Genomic DNA, 16,929 nt, shown 5'->3' on the forward strand with positions numbered 1-16,929 from the left:
CCTTACAAGTAATGAATAGACACATCCACTCTTAACTTACCCCACCAAAAACTTTACCACCAGTATTTGAAACCCCATCCAGCTATGGGCACTTTTTTTTAGTGGTTCATTCCAGATCTGGGGAGTGAAATAGCTTGTACTCTGTGTCAAGTTCCCAGACATCTGGAGTAAGTAACTTAAAAACTAGCAATGGGCAAGTTTCACCAATGACCTGTATTCATTAAGCAGACTTCAACTTAACAATCACTGACAAAACTGTTACTTACACAAACTGTTACTTACACAATGTAAAACACGTACAAAATATCTGAATAAAAAACTAAGGATAAAATATTAGATAAATGGGCAAAACACAATGAGGGTAAGACAACCAAATGCACAAATGCCATGTCATGCCTCACCTTTAGGTGCTACAAAAACAGGGGTGCTATAGTCAGGTCTGTTACATAAAATACTGTTACACCTGCCAGTCACTCTTACAACAATTAGTCTTTGCAGTAATCAAATTAGTGATCTAAGATACTCATAAAGCACTTGAAGTATGAAGTGACCGCAGCACTGTTGTGATGGGGGTTTTACATGTAACTGTAACCTTTGAGCAAAGCATTAAATCCCCATTATTAATCAATTAATAGATGTTATTAACATCACGAAAATATCGCTCCTAACTCCGCTAATCACACCATGTTATGTCTTACAGGTGGCACGGTCAATTTGGCATCAAGAAGACCATGACTTTAGATTGCTTGCAGCCATACAACCATCCAATAAAGATTTTTTTAACAAAACCATTGCTTTCGTTTTCATCTTTCATCATATGTTCCTTTGCCAAACATGCTATGCTTTGCAATGGCATCTCCATTCAAAAACGATTAGCAGATAATGAAACTCTACATAAACTTGAGATCACCTCCGTTAAAATGACATCAAAGATCATTTAAAATATAAATGATTCAAATGATGTTTCTTGTGACGCATAGTTCCATCCAAATGTGTGCACAACAGTCTGCATTCTTCAGGAAAGCAATAGGACCATGGTGCCAAGTAGACTACTACTATTCATTATAGACATAAGTGTCCTACTGCTAAAACTGTATAATGTTAAAGCAGTTACCCGTGATAAATGGGAAACTGTATAATGTTAAAGCAGTTACCCGTGATAAATTGGTGACTTCTTCAGATGCTTCTGAATAAATGAGAAAAACCTTTGCACAGCCCTTTGGCAGATACACTCAGAGCCTGGGGCATAAACAAACTAAGTGGCTGCTTGGGGCCTTTGAATTCATTATAGTTGAATAAAAACATGCACATATACTTTCTTGAGGAATCTAAAACATATTTCTTGGCGGCCAAAGGGTTTTACAATGTAAAGAAGAAGTTTCAGGGACCTCTGTAACATATCTGTCATCTATCCTGGCACTGATGTAAGTTGTATTAAATGTTACTTAAGGTATGCTTACTGTATGGTTTGGCTTTCGCTGGCGTCCAATTCAATGTAAACTAAACTTGTAGAGTCCTCACTTTGTTAGTGAGGTGTGTAATTGTGTTGCACTAGAACAACCCTCTCATACCCATTGGATAAAGAATGCCCCATTCTTTCTATTCTTGCACATCCTGTCCCAGATTTTGTAGTTGTAATCTATGTTTTTTCATTATTCTTTTCTCTGCCCACCTCTAGACAGAACGTTAAGTCAATTATGCATTTCGATTTTGTAAGACACTTTATTTTGCTTTTAGTGTCTTTACCATATTTTATGATGCATGTTTTCCATGCATTATGTTATGATGTGATATCTGCAGTTTAAATGTTCTGGGAAGACGTTACTTTCCTTACTCTGATGTGGAGGTTCTAAAAGAACACACCATTTTCAAACCAAGTTTTTGTTATTTTGCATAAGAGATATTATTTGTGTCTGCACTTAGTTAAAAAGAGGTTAATGTTGCATGCTTAGCATACAAAAATCAAGACCGAGCATCCATTTAACAAAATGTGATGTTGCTCTCTGATAAGGCCAAGTCAATCTAATTACACCCTGTCTTGATGAACAAATTACCTTGATTTACATAAAACATCCTCAACTCGTTATGATATATTGACCCCAAATGACTATTTTGTTAACCAAAACTTGCATATGGCAGGTCTAAAAGTTCAAAATTGATCCAGGATGATAATTCATGGCGGCGATCTGGAATTTGTCCCGGAAAAAGTCAAAAATGATAATCCTAGTTTCCCATTTACTGGGAAAGAGGATGTGTCTGCCTGCAAATTCAGTAAAGTATATTATTCTTGTTTTTGCTCATGTATGTTTCACATGTTTATTTTGTTCAATGATTTCAATGGTTTCTTATCCCAAATCAATTATTATTCAGGCAAAACAAAAACCGGCTTAAAATAAAATGCACAATCCTTCGACTTCATTTGGTTGTAGTTTGCAGAACTTGATTATGAGACATGAACGTTAATGCTTCACATCAGGGATTTGGGACTCTGATGTTGTTGCATAAAAACACAGACTGTTACTGGATGTCACATGGTCTGGTATTCCTGGAAACAGAAGCAACGCATTTATCTGCCACCATCATCAGATAGTATCCATCGAAACAACAAGACATCTATCAAGAGGGCTATTCAGCTGGACAAGGCACTGACAATACAGCACCTGCAAGTGCGTCAAATGCATTATTTAACTCGTGGCAGTTTCAGAAGCACAGCTGACTTGCTGCCCTCAATACAGACAAATTGAATGAAAAAACAATTATTTAGTTTAAATTGGCTTAACGTAATAATAAGAAATAAATACAGAGTTTCATTCAGGAACAAGATATCTGACATTTAAACAAAGATCTTGCTCCATTGTACTGCACGTGCCTGAACAATAGATTTGGAACCGCATCAATTTACAGTAGAAATCCTTTATACTGTTCAGGGAGGAATTTAAGGAATTCAATGGCTCTAGGGAGCTATTTATCTTTGACAGCTGTTTGGTTTGGTTCTGTTTTTGACAGTAAACATCAGCCTTTTGTTGCCTGTATTAATGTGAAACCTGATTTAATAACTCACTGCCATGGTGACTGATGCTTTAGACTGTACCCACTAATGATAGCATAGGTTAATGTGCATACAGAGTATCTGCGCTGTGCTGTGAACATGCACTTAACTGTTATTATATTCCACCAAGATGCTGTTCCAGATATTGTTCTTTTCCATATTTGTCGTGTTCTTTCGAAAACGAGGGAGGCTGTTTAGACTGAAATGTTCCTGTCTTTGAATCCAATAAGTGATTAATTCAAATATTGTAGATGCTAAAATCATTGACTTATAGGTCCAATATAAGATAGCATCGACTAAATACTTTTAAGGGACATTTGACTTTACAAAAAACTTAACGTAGAGAGAGAGAGAGAGAGAGAGAGAGAGAGAGAGAGAGAGAGAGAGAGAGAGAGAGAGAGAGAGAGAAAGAGAGAAAGAGAGAGAGAGAGAGAGAGAGAGAGAGAGAGAGAAAGAGAGAGAGAGAGAGAGAGAGAGTAAGAGAGAGAGAGAGAGAGAGAGAGAAAGAGAGAGAGAGAGAGAGAGAGAGAGAGAGAGAGAGAGAGAGAGAGAGAGAGAGAGAAAGAGAGAGAGAGAGAGAGAGAAAGAGATAAATAAGTAGTACGTGCTGTGTGCTTGTACTGGACCCAGATAGTTTGCTCTAGACGAGGAAAGTATTATGAAGGGTACGGACAGAGGTAGGATGCAGAGCCTTTACAAATCAGATATCAATCTGGAGGCAGCGAGTGCACTGCTCCGAGACACCATAATAACTCGCTTCAAAGGTAAGCTTCGTTTGTACACAGTCCCTTGGGCAATGTTAAGGTGATATTATTTTTAACTGATTGTAATAGTTCAAAAGTTTTAGTTAAATCTGGAAGGATTCAGAGTTTTAATTAAGATGGTTTATGTTGTTCCTCTTCAGGCTAGAGTGGTGCTTTTTGGATCATACAGTAATTCAACCTGAAGGCAATTAAAATCAACTTTAAAATGTTGAGCTGGCTGTAAAGTGCGTAGTGCAACTGCACCACCAGACAGCAGATAGAGGCCCTGGATCTGTTTTGTGATGTGATCGAGGGCTGCGCCAACATGCGCTTTTGCGCACGATGGAGTACCTTTTACGCGAGCAGAATAATTGGATGCAAAATGTTTCCTGCAGCAACTCAAGTCTAGGAAATGAAAGTCATTCAGGAAACACCACAGTGAACGCTTTGAAACGAAATGAAGAAGTGGCCAAAGTGGAAGTTACCGTCCTGGTATTGGAACTGTTGCTCGCTCTGACCGGCAACTTGTGCGTCCTGCGGGCCATCCACACCACGAAACACAGCCAGTCTCGGATGTATTACTTCATGAAACATCTCAGTATCGCAGACCTTGTTGTTGCTATCTTTCAGGTCTTACCGCAGCTTATTTGGGATATCACATTTCGCTTCTACGGCCCGGATTTGCTCTGCAGATTAGTCAAATACCTCCAGGTTGTGGGTATGTTTGCATCTACCTACATGCTTGTCCTGATGTCCATCGACAGGTGCTTAGCAATCTGCCAGCCACTCCGCTCCGTGCACAGGAGAAAAGATCGCTCATGTGTGCTCGCCTCTTGGATGCTCAGCCTGATATTCAGCACTCCTCAAGCGTACATATTTTCCTTAAGGGATGTCGGGGACGGTGTGAATGACTGCTGGGCAGACTTTATACAGCCATGGGGGGCCAAAGCATACATCACATGGATGAGTCTCAGTATTTACATTTTCCCAGTGGCAATTTTAAGCATATGCTATAGCCTGATATGTTTTAAAATATGGCAGAATTTCAATTTAAAAACCAGAAATGATCATTTCCCGGCTCTAACTCAAAGGCCCTCCAAAGGAGCTCATCCCCTCTGCCGTGTGAGCAGTGTGAGGCTTATTTCAAAAGCGAAGATCCGCACAGTGAAAATGACATTTGTAGTGGTCCTTGCCTACATCGTGTGCTGGACCCCCTTCTTCTTTGTCCAGATGTGGTCTGCATGGGATCCCGCTGCACCGCAAGAAGGTAATAATGGGTTTTTTTCTTTACCAATGCCCAACAGATGCAGTTTGAATCATAAATGGCCCTCTTGGTCTAAGATCAACCAGGTTGTCTAAGATTCACTTTGGTACATTTGTTGCCCATAAGCCATGTGATTGGCTACAGGTATATTCCAGGCCTAAGTGCCTCAAGGGTCATTATTCCACCTCATAAAATATATCTGTGGGAATACATTGCAATCCACTTCAATTCCAAGGCAACACAATGGTGTTTAACTTTAGACTCCCCCCGGAGTGAACACAGATGAATGGCTCTGTCATTGCAGTGGTTATCAGTTTCCAGAAAGTCTTCGGAGCAATCAGGAGAGTAAATGTTCCAGGACATCAAAGGGTTTCTCATATGTTCCCAGTGATGAGTTATGTAATGTCAACTTAACTGCATATCGTTTTTTCAGATTGACCCCTCATATCTTTTACATTCGTCATTAAAGAGGACAGAGCAGGGGAGCGGATATGCTCCATAGCCTTTCAAGTGGTTCTGTGAGCAAATTGCCTAAAAGTATTTTAGACCAGACGTAAGTGTCTTCCCTGGTCTTCTTCAGTAGAAACATTTTGTAAAAAAAAAAGAGAAAATAAACGTTTAAAGCTAGAATGCATGCACTTTACAGAAGTATTTTTCCCCCATATTGTTTGGATGGACACACTCAACTAGGCTATTTATTAATGCCATTTAGCATTGTAAACATTTGTTACCATGTAATTTTGCAAAGCAGGCCTAACATTTAATTAATGTGGAAATTATTTGTATTCACATTTGTGCTGAAATAGAAATACTGAACTATAAAATTGAGAACTTCTTGCTGTCCCAGGAAAACCTTGTACAATGTCAAGTTATGGAAATGTAAAAAAAACTGCTCAGTTTTCAGGTTTTTAGTAATGATAACACACTGTTTTATTGGGTTCTTCATTGGTTTATTAAGACAATAATATTCTCATTAATAATAAACAATATGTCAGTTTAAAAATTCAAAACACCACATTAAGGAAATAAGTTAGAGATTACAACTGGAATCTTGTTTATCTTTACTGTAGACAGTTATTATGATTTTGCTGAATTTCATAGTAAATAACCTCATGTAAAATAAGTAAATTATGAGAACATTAAATCAAAAAACAACAATTGACAAATAGAGGGAAGTGTGAGGATGTTATCAACTTGAAATATCCATAATGTAATTTTAGGACTTGTAGTTTTATGAAAGGTGTACTGGTAGTTTGAAAATGTTGTTATGGGTGACATTTTTCAAAAAGGAACTCCAATCAGAACCAAGTAGAGCTAATTCAAATGTCACTGGCTGTCTGCTTGTCTGTTCTGACTTATTGCATCCTCTTTGAAGCTTTGCCGTCACGTTTAGGCTCCGTGTAGCTGAGTTTCCTTTCTGAGGGGAGTTCAAAGTGGGAGGACAAACATCTTAACTTGAGTCCCATCGAACCTGCAGACAAACTTGCTACACTGAAAATAAAGGGGACGCTAACTTTGTGCACTTTATCATCAGAATTATCTGTAGTATCTGCCCATTCTTTACGAATCACAACATTTCAAATGTTCTAGTTTAATCTCAGAAGATCTGTACATCTTGAATGTTTTCCTTCAGTCATGGCAGCACGAAAAAGTGATGAATGCGCTGTAAGTCAAAGTGAATAATGACAGGTTAAAAAGAAAAGAGTTCAAAAGCTGTCATCTTGTGGTAGTTCCCCTTAAGAGAACTGCACTCTCCACACAAACTCTGGACAGGGTGTTTATCTGTTGAACATATCTCATAATTGTGACGGGCCATTTAGTTGACAGTTTGTACCGCACACCTCTCATAATAAAGCTAAAGACTAGAGAGTCAGAACACTGTGAACAGAGCAGGTCAGCAATTTCACTTTAGGGGAGAAGAAGACAACGCACACTCTTCACTCCATTACAGAAGTAAAATAATAATTGGAAGTCTTCATATTCCACTGTGCAAATGGCATGCTCCTTTAATATGGCTACAAAGATTTGACGTTTTATCGATTGAGAAAAACAAGGAATACTTTACCACCCGAGACGGCCTCTTTAATTGAAGCCATTTTTCAATGTTGTGTAAGGCAGCATGAAGTCCTGTCTGTGTGGCATCCATCAACCTTCTTATTTCTTTTAGCTATGCTCCTACATGTTTGGAGGTTGTCTGAAATGCTCCGGCGTGACAGTGATTTAATTTCTCTACAAATGATGCGCAAAAAATATGGGCTTGAACTGGGCTTATACTAATTCAGTAGAGATGACATTGAGAGCTAACATGCTGAGGTTTGTTAATGACCATGATGGTGTTTGAGGAAAGGTTAGGGGAGCAAAGTTATTGTAATTCCTCCTTAGGTGCGACATATTTCATTTTGTCAAAATGTAAATACAATGTACAAAATGCAAGGTGACATCAAATAATAGTTGAAATATTGAAGTCTGGACCAAACTGGCAGACCATCCCACATCCATGACACTATCAATCACTAAAGTGCAGTTTAAAAACCAAACCAAACCAAACCAAACAAAGCACACACACACACACACACACACACACACACACACACACACACACACACACACACACGCACGCACGCACGCACGCACGCACGCACGCACGCACGCACACACACACACACACAGACAGACACACACACACACACACACACACACACACACACACACACACACACACACACAATCACGGAGTTTGGACTCAAGCCCGCAACAAGGTAATTACATCTTACTGGAATGAAGAAAAATGTGCCACTTTGGAGGCTTTTTAAAGACCCACCCATCCGGTCATTATTTGAACAGCTTATCCTATTCACGGGAAGCACAGGGTTGGATCCTTTCCCAGCATGCACTGGGTTTAAAGGATAATGCTGGCAACATTTTAAATATTTTTCCTTGCCAACAAACCCATGAAAATACCAAAAGCACCATATTCAATCTCTTGGTTCTGCTGGACTTACTCTTCCTGTGCCACACAACACACAGGAAGGATAACAATCTGTGTTACTCAGACAGGAGGAAATTGTGTGTTTGTCGGGGGACACATTTCAGTCATGGATTTGGTGTAGTGAGTTAATATGATGCTACTTGGGGTTGTCTTATAATAAGCTACAGTTTTACCTTGAACCTGTAAGAAGACACAACAAATATCAAGCATGTTCTTGTCTGTCTCTCTCCCTAGATGTGGCCTTCATCATCGCCATGTTGTTGGCCAGTCTCAACAGCTGCTGTAACCCCTGGATCTACATGTTCTTTGCTGGCCACCTGTTCCAGGACCTGAAGCAGTGCTTCTTCTGCTGCTGTGGACATTACCTGACAGCCTCCTCCTGCAGCTGTGACGGACAGTGCCGGCACAAGAGCAACTCTTACGCCATGAAGAACAACAGCAGCCAGAGGAGCCTCACACACACATCCAGCACAGGGGGACACTGAGGGGCCAGCTGAAAGCCATCCAGGTTTCTTGTAATCCAGCAATCTGGCAACATTGAGAGTCCCTCATTTCAAGAATATAATCATCCTCAGCTGCACTGCAGTGGCCATTACACCATTTTGTTTATTGAGTTAAACAGACAATACAAACCTCCTGTGCGCACAATCCTCTACTCCCAGTTGTTTGTTGTTCTCTCCTTGAATCCTCATGTCTGGTTCTTGTAGTTGATGGACTGATTTGACCTTGACAAGCAAGGAATTATCACAACAATTATCTTGATGTTTCACAGGCTTCAAACCAATCCATTTGAACGGCATTTTAAGAAGTTAGGGCAGATTATAAAAATGCTAAGCCTTTCAAAGCAGCATCTCTTTGTGAACAATAATTTCATTGTGATATTATTATATGTTATGGGTTGTTGCACCGAATGTTGATATGCATGAATGATAATAAGGTAATTAAGATAATACCCACTCTCAAGGCATGGCTTAATTTAAATATCTTCATTGCAGCAACACAAAAAAGACCCATCATCAAAGCAAAATACACAAGGAATGTATTTCACAACATACTGTAGAAACTGCTTTCAATATTTTCAGCAATCTCCTGTGCTTCAGATCAAACAGTGTTTGTCCTTTATGATGTAATATGAAATTCACTTGTCTGCATGTTTCTTTTATCAACTCCATCTCTTGTTTTTCAGGTGGTTAGCGTTTTAGGGTAATGAGTGTACCTGAGCTTTTGAGCACACAGCATATTTAATCTAGTTTAGATCAAACTAGAATAACGGTTCCCCCTTGTGGCAGCACAGATTTTCAAACAAATGATGTTTCTTTTGCCATACCAACTATAGGCTGAATATATGGAACATGTCAGTATCTGGATCAGATAGTAAGCATTCTTGACTTATTAGGTATGTTTCAAAAATGTAATTCTCTTTACATGGCTTGGAAAGATGTCAAACAAAACATGTGGTTCCAGGCAGTATCCACAGGGAGCAGCTTTAGGTGAAATATGCCAGGGGAACTCCATAACAAGAGTATAACACGTGGCTAAAAATGCTTACATCTGTTTGTCATGGTATATGGGAGACATTGTAAGTGTTTGAGTGCAATGAAACACTCATATTGTACCGACAACATTATTTTGTAGGGGAATATCAATTGATCTTATTCTTTTCTTCAAGCAAAATGTGTAATGTGTGACGGTGACCTTAGGTTTAGCAAAATACTTTATACTTTACAATCTGTTGGGCATGGAAGTCAAATGATGTTGTCAATGAGCTAATGATAGACATAACATATCTGAGGCCCTTTCTTGACATATGGACATAAAGCTGACTTAATTCACTTGACAATAAAAAAAGATTTTAAAAACAGTATGTAAGGTTGTTTAGCATCTTTATTGGACACACACATTTTCAAGCTTCAATAATCGCAAAATTACACAATTCTGTAATGCAATTCAGTGATAATAAAGTAAAGAGATTGTTTGAACCTTAACCATTCCCTTTTTTATTTTATTAGGTTTTTTGAGGTCTTCTTCCAGGTGTAGCTGTCGTTCCTGATCATCCACTCCAGGTTCCTGTTGATTTCAGAAAGAGCCCTGCTCTTTGACTCAAGGTGGAACTGAGATAATGAAGCACCAGAGTATGTGTGTGTGTATTTGTGTGTGTGTGTGTGTGTGTGTGTGTGTGTGTGTGTGTGTGTGTGTGCATGCGTGCGTGCGTGCGTGCGTGCGTGCGTGCGTGTGTGCGTGTGTGCGTGTGTGTGTGTGTGTCTGCAGTCAGAGCCAAGGAGGGCATAGCAGAGGAGTGGAGGTTTATAAACTGAAACGCCACTCAGTATGTTTTCAATCCAGGAATGCCAGCAGGCAGCTGCCAGCGTTGACAACGTTAAACTGTCCACACACACACACACACACACACACACACACACACACACACACACACACACACACATACACACACACACACACACACACACACACACACACACACACACACACACTGTACACATTTTCTCAAGGGGAAAGCAGGCTCATGTTGCGATTCATAACTGCCATAAGGAGTTGCCATACTGCAAGATAAAAACTCAGTTAATAAGTGTTTTATCTACAGAGAAATAAACACATTTAACAATATAAAATAAAGAAGATGACACATTCATCAATTTGCACAAAGATGTATGCTGAAGTCACTCAAAAATAAAAAAATCATACAGAGACAATAGTCCACTATGGTATCATAGAAAGAGCTGCATGACTAACAACAACGGTCACTTTCATCATTAAAGTTGTCTTCAAATCAACCGCTGTAAGTTATTTAAGAAAGTACTATTTATAAAAAATTGTATTTTGAATAGACTATTAAAGATTCAAACATCCTGTGGACTGTGGCTCAGTCCACTGGAAAACGAGTTTACATAAAAAAACAATCCCAGTCCGGATGTGTGAGTCTTATTCCTTGGCCAGGTGAATGCTGAAGCCTCCACAGCATCGCCCAGCACTCGTGAGGAAGGGCCGCACAACGACGGACAGCACAATGCTCCATAGGCTCTGCAGCCAGCGGGCACCGATGCGGAGACAGTGGCTGCAAGGACCGACCATCCTTTCAAAGAGAAACACAACAGTCACAATGAAAGAACATATTTCAAAACCTGCACAAGGACATTTTAAAGGCTGATTATTTCTTCACTTTGGGTTTCATCAAGATTTTAAACATTCTCTCCAAGCAATTTATAGTTCATCTTTATCATCAGTACAGCATTCATGAACATTATGATAACATACTTCGTTTTCAATACATTTCCTAATATAATAGAATGAGATGTTATTTGATTTATTTTCCTCGTTCCGATTCCTCTTTTTAAATAGATAGCCTACTGAAGACCAATTAAACATAATCTCCTACATTGTAATGCACTTAAGCTGGGGGACTAAGAGACAAAAAAATATAACAACGGTCTTTTTCTGTGAAGTAGTCTTTTAGTTCTTGAAAATACTGAATCCTGCCGTTCAAAACCAATCACATTCAATCACAGCTGTATAATAAACAGATAGATATGTCAACACCTGGCCAAATCAAACCCAAAACTATCAGTGTGACTTGGCATCCTTAGCAGTAAGTGAGAAACAGTTGATTTGTTATTGCCTTAATATGTTCAAGTAGACATGATCCGACCCTACCAGATGTGGAAGCAGCTGAGGATGGCGAAGAGGAGTCCAGAGATAATTGAAATGGGAATTGCCAGAATCACTGTGACTATCCTGTAGATCCAAACTCTGGACACCTCAAACAGGGCATTACTCCAGATCCACACTCTGTCCCCACTGCGCAACGACACCGGTTCAGCAATCACATCCTCAAACGTCACCTGGAAATAACAAGAGACAGTGGTGCTGATGCTAAACAGGTGAACTATAAGACATGTTCCTGTTGGACTTCACCTTCAAGAATACATTATCTCAACTTGACAATGAGCCAAGCAGTCTCTCGCTCCTACATTGCAATCATTCAGTGTATTTCTTTCTTTCTCAGATAATTTACTGCATGTGACAAAAACATAAAAGGTCTATAAAACAAAGTTGAAAAGAATTACTGCATAAGAATGAAATACCTTGAGACAGTCATTTATATCACGGGGGTCTCTGACATTAATCAGAGGCTTAGTATCACTGATTTCCACCAGTGTGGTGGTATGAATGTCTTCTTCTTCTTCGTGAGCAGGAGGGGCTTTCCACAGCATCTCAGGTTCCTCCTCGTTATCAGATTCAGGGTCACTGGAGTCCTCCAAGTCAATCTCTACTTCCTCTGAATCTTTCCCTTTCATCATCCTGAGCATCGAAACCCGTAAAGAAAACACAATCCAGAGACTTAGAGATTGTCACTTCCCTTACAGCTCACTGTGGCCGCCGACAGGACCCCTCAGCTGGCTGTGCTGCAACATGAGGTTATATTGGGAACATTACGGTGCCCTGCATGGTATTTGCAGATGGTCTGCCAGGATCATTTTCTCCTGTGCAAAGGGAGGGATAGGACGGATAGGGTGGGATATAAATACTGTAAGCATGGCGATGGCTCTGTATACACTGATACACCCTGGTTGAGAAATCCCCCACACACACACACACACACACACACACACACACACACACACACACACACACACACACACACACACACACACACACACACACACACACACACACACACACACACACACACACACACACACACACACACACACACACACACACAGACAGTCAGACAGACAGACAGACAGACAGACAGACAGACAGACAGACAGACAGACAGACAGACAGACACACACACACACACACACACACACACACACACACACACACACACACACACACACACACACACTGTACACATTTTCTCAAGGGGAAAGCAGGCTCATGTTGTGATTCATAACTGCCATAAGGAGTTGCCATACTGCAAGATAAAAACTCAGTTAATAAGTGTTTTATCTACAGAGAAATAAACACATTTAACAATATAAAATAAAAAAGACACACACACACACACACACACAAACACACACACACACACACACACACACACACACACACACACACACACACACACACACACACACACACACACACACACACACACACACACACACACACACTAACACACACACACACACACACACACACACACACACACACACACACACACACACACACACACACACACACACACACACACACACACACACACACACACACACACACACACACACACACATAGTAAACGCTATCTTTGAAGGCCACATTCTGTGACTACCAACTGGAATAATTAATGATACAGGTAAACAGGACTTTGTGACTTTTATCCCTCTACTTATTGTCGACTTGTCTCATTATTTAATGTAGGATGAGTTTCTTTGTCAGAAATGGTTTGACTTACAAGGCAATGCTGCCTCCCTCTGGCCTGTGAGGGAGGTAAGTGTATTCTGAAGTGCAATCAGATGTTCATGAACAAATGCAATACCTCACAATAGTATGACACATTTAAACTTTGAAACTTCATTGCTGCTTTTCTGTTAAGATGTAGAATAAAGTGAATATTTGAGCCGCAGAACTGGCAAAAAAGAACATGAATCATGACCATGATCACAGGGAGATAAACAATGTTCAATCACAAAAATCGATGCATGTACTGTTTTCTTGAAACTGACATGACACGCCGTTGACCTGCCATATTGCAATATGCATCTTTATGACCAAAATCCATATTTTAAATTGGTTTTATGCTGTCCCCTACATAAACCAGTCAATTGTTCTGCTGAGGGTCATTCCCTGCCTTGCTTTACTTGTTCCTGTTCACTAACAGCATGAATCACTATGCTAACAACATTAGATATAATGCATGTTATCAGAGTATCCTCCATAAGACCCTGTATATGAAGAACATTCTCAGGACTCTGCACTCTGGTGTAAAACACATTTCGCAACATGCTTTTAAGAAAAAAGCCTTTCACCTCTGTCCACCTTTGGACCCATTAACGGCTTGTCCTTTTCTGCTATCAATAGGTCAGCTATGAATCCTCAGATAGATGTAATCAGTCACTCAGCCACCTACCAGACCTTCTTCACAAGATCAAACTGCTCACATCATCATCTACACTGCCACATATTGACCTAAGATCATAACAGCTGGTAAAGTGAGAATCTAATACAACAATGCAGATATAAAAAGTACCTGCTATCCATCTGTGTACGTCAAGTATGTTGATTAAATGATGGCGCTGTTGATCTTAAGAGTCATGCATCCAAGTATTTGACCTATGCATTACTAAGGGAAGCAAACAAAATGGAAATGTCTTTTAATCGTAAAGGTTGAACAAATACTGCACATAGTACATTACTAAGAACACCTGAACACCTGTTGTGAGTGAGTTACTCCATGATGATTGACCATGGTTTCCATGGTAATGACAATTTCTGCCTGCTGGATGAAGACGGGTTGGAACACAGCGTATGGATGACAGAGAGTTCCCAGTGTCTGTGCCGGAGACTGTGGTATGCTAATGGACTGCACACCTCGCCAGATGGGCTTTGTTTGTGACCGAGGCTGAACAGGTGAGGTCAGCGGAGAGTGTGAGTGTGTGTGTGTGTGTAAGAGAGAGTGGTTATCATGATTACTCTGATACGCTACATGATGTTGGAGAGGTATAGAAGACAAGTTATTGGAAAGGAATTCCTGCGACAATGAATAGATTTCAGCATCTCAGGCTCCATTTTGAATAGAAATACTTCTTATAACAAATATTACAATCCAATTTGTTGAGATACAAACAAACACTTTTGCATGGAAATGTATGTGTATCTTGTCTTGCAATATTGCTGACTGTTGATTCAAAGAAGCACTCAAAACACATCTGTTTGTCAAGGCTTTCAGCCTCAGTTATCTCTCTCCTCTACATTTTTTTGACCAGCCTTTGTTAATTTCAGTTTTTATCTTCTTATTTGTTTTCCTTTTTGTCCCCCCCACGGCCCCTCATCTTATTATAAAGCGTCCTTGGGTTTCTTGAAAGGCGCTATGTAAATCCAATGTATTATTATAATAAAGAAATATAAAAACAATTGCATGATTTGTAAGCAAAGAAACCTATTTTCAAAATGTCTATTAACCTATTCTTTTATGGAGTTTTTTGCAAAGGGCCTATGATATGCCTGTGTGTCTTGTTAGTTTGTGGGACCTGAGCATGTTGTGCAGCATGAAGCTCTGTGTAGACGGCAGCTTTCCTGTTATATGTGCACAGGTCTGAGAGAAGTCATGCAGTTGTTGTTAAAGGGAAAGTCTGGTGAAATAATGTGGTTCACTCTCTCCGGCAGCACCATCAATCACACTTCCTCCCTTTGATTCTTCAGGGGTGGTTCTTTCATTATCGCTATCAAACAGACAGCACAATCTTCAGGAAACAGAAAAACATCAAGTCTTTTCAGATTTACCATCTGAACACATCTGAACAACAGACCCCACTTGGCCAGGCTCAAGCCAGTGGGCTCGTGTTTGATCTACAATGAATATGCTTTGCAGAAGTACAGTGATGTGATTGTTTTTGATTAAACAGAAGCTGCCTCTGAGATGGAAGGTCCTTCACTTTAATTAGCAACTTATAAACACTGCTTAGGCTCAAATGTTAATTCAGTTTGGAAGCTGGGTGATGAAACAGGTCCTTTGAAATGTATTTATTATCTTTATCACATCTTGTATTACACGTAGTAAAGTGTAACTTAATTACGTAAAGTATCATTTTCAAAAGATTGGTTAATAAAGTGTCCACATTTAAATGTTTTAAGAAGAAAAAGGGCCAAACATATATACAATTAGTTTTTTTTACAACAGTTGAAACACCTGGAATAACCCCTTTAATGATTTTAATGTTGGAAAATTAAGCTATATGATGTTCATGCTGAGTGAAGCACTGAAAGACAAAACTACACCATTAAATGAAAATATTATAGATGCCTTTTGAAGAATTACCCAAACATCAGCCAGACATATTTAGTACCTTTTCATTCTGATGGAACTTTTCACTTTAAAAAAAATACTGAGCAAGATTTGTATTTACTTTCCATCCCAACAACATCTTCTAACAAGGATGTCATGTATGCATTTGTATCTGTAAGTCAGTATACTATCATATTTGCAGGTCGTTGCTCTGTACTTGTTATGAACTATGTTATGCAATAAACTGCAACACTTGTGTGAATGTGTTGCCAGCCAGAAAACATAAAATGACACCGTGTTATCTTGACTTAACATATCCAGTCTACCTTATTTCCTGCCTGTCAGTACACAGGCTTATCTCACTCCTCTCAATGTTATTTATTTATTCACTGCCTGAGTTATTTTAACACATTTTTTCCATTCAATCTACTTTTTTTGCTGATTTATATTTATATAGAATGGTGTTTGGGTTTTTGACAGCTCAGCATGCTTGTTTTTATTTGTCCCCATTAATCAGTGTGTTATCCAATTGAATCCCTTAAATCTAATCTTATTTGGAGAGCTGCACCAAATATAAATCAAGGATATATTAACATTGTAAAATCTGTCTTTCTTGATTGGTCAGTGAACTCCATCAATGTTTATCCTTATAGCACATTGGATATACCATCATTGTACTCTATTTGAGAAGTAGGTCATATTCATAATTAAGTGTATGGGAACATAAATAATGTTTATCTGCCAGTGAACATATATTTAGAGGGTATTAGAGACAGCCACAACAGCTGTTATGAAACAGCATTTTCTATTTATATAATCATGTGTTTACTGCGTTAAGTCTTAGTAACAAGCTTTTCATAAATGGACACGCGTCACAAACCACACAGATGTCAAAGCTGTCAATGTCAAAAATAC

General features: G+C 39.3%; 2 protein-coding genes across 2 annotated transcripts; one reads left to right on the top strand and one right to left on the bottom strand.

Moving 5' to 3' along the window:
- Positions 1-3,427: 3,427 nt before the first annotated feature.
- oxtrb (oxytocin receptor b) lies at positions 3,428-9,909 on the top strand. The gene is made up of 3 exons (XM_079682169.1): positions 3,428-3,813; positions 3,954-5,059; positions 8,280-9,909. The coding sequence occupies exons 2-3, from the start codon at positions 4,135-4,137 to the stop codon at positions 8,528-8,530; spliced, it is 1,176 nt and encodes a 391-aa protein (XP_079538295.1). The 5' UTR covers positions 3,428-3,813; positions 3,954-4,134; the 3' UTR covers positions 8,531-9,909.
- A 712-nt stretch (positions 9,910-10,621) lies between these two features.
- Positions 10,622-12,503, bottom strand: cav4a (caveolin 4a). The gene is made up of 3 exons (XM_079682170.1): positions 12,146-12,503; positions 11,715-11,902; positions 10,622-11,136 (listed from the first exon to the last, which is right to left on the bottom strand). The coding sequence occupies exons 1-3, from the start codon at positions 12,368-12,370 to the stop codon at positions 10,986-10,988; spliced, it is 564 nt and encodes a 187-aa protein (XP_079538296.1). The 5' UTR covers positions 12,371-12,503; the 3' UTR covers positions 10,622-10,985.
- Positions 12,504-16,929: the final 4,426 nt, after the last annotated feature.

Source organism: Notothenia rossii (genome assembly GCF_949606895.1).
Source record: "Notothenia rossii genome assembly, chromosome: 5".
Taxonomy (NCBI): Eukaryota; Metazoa; Chordata; class Actinopteri; order Perciformes; family Nototheniidae; genus Notothenia; species Notothenia rossii.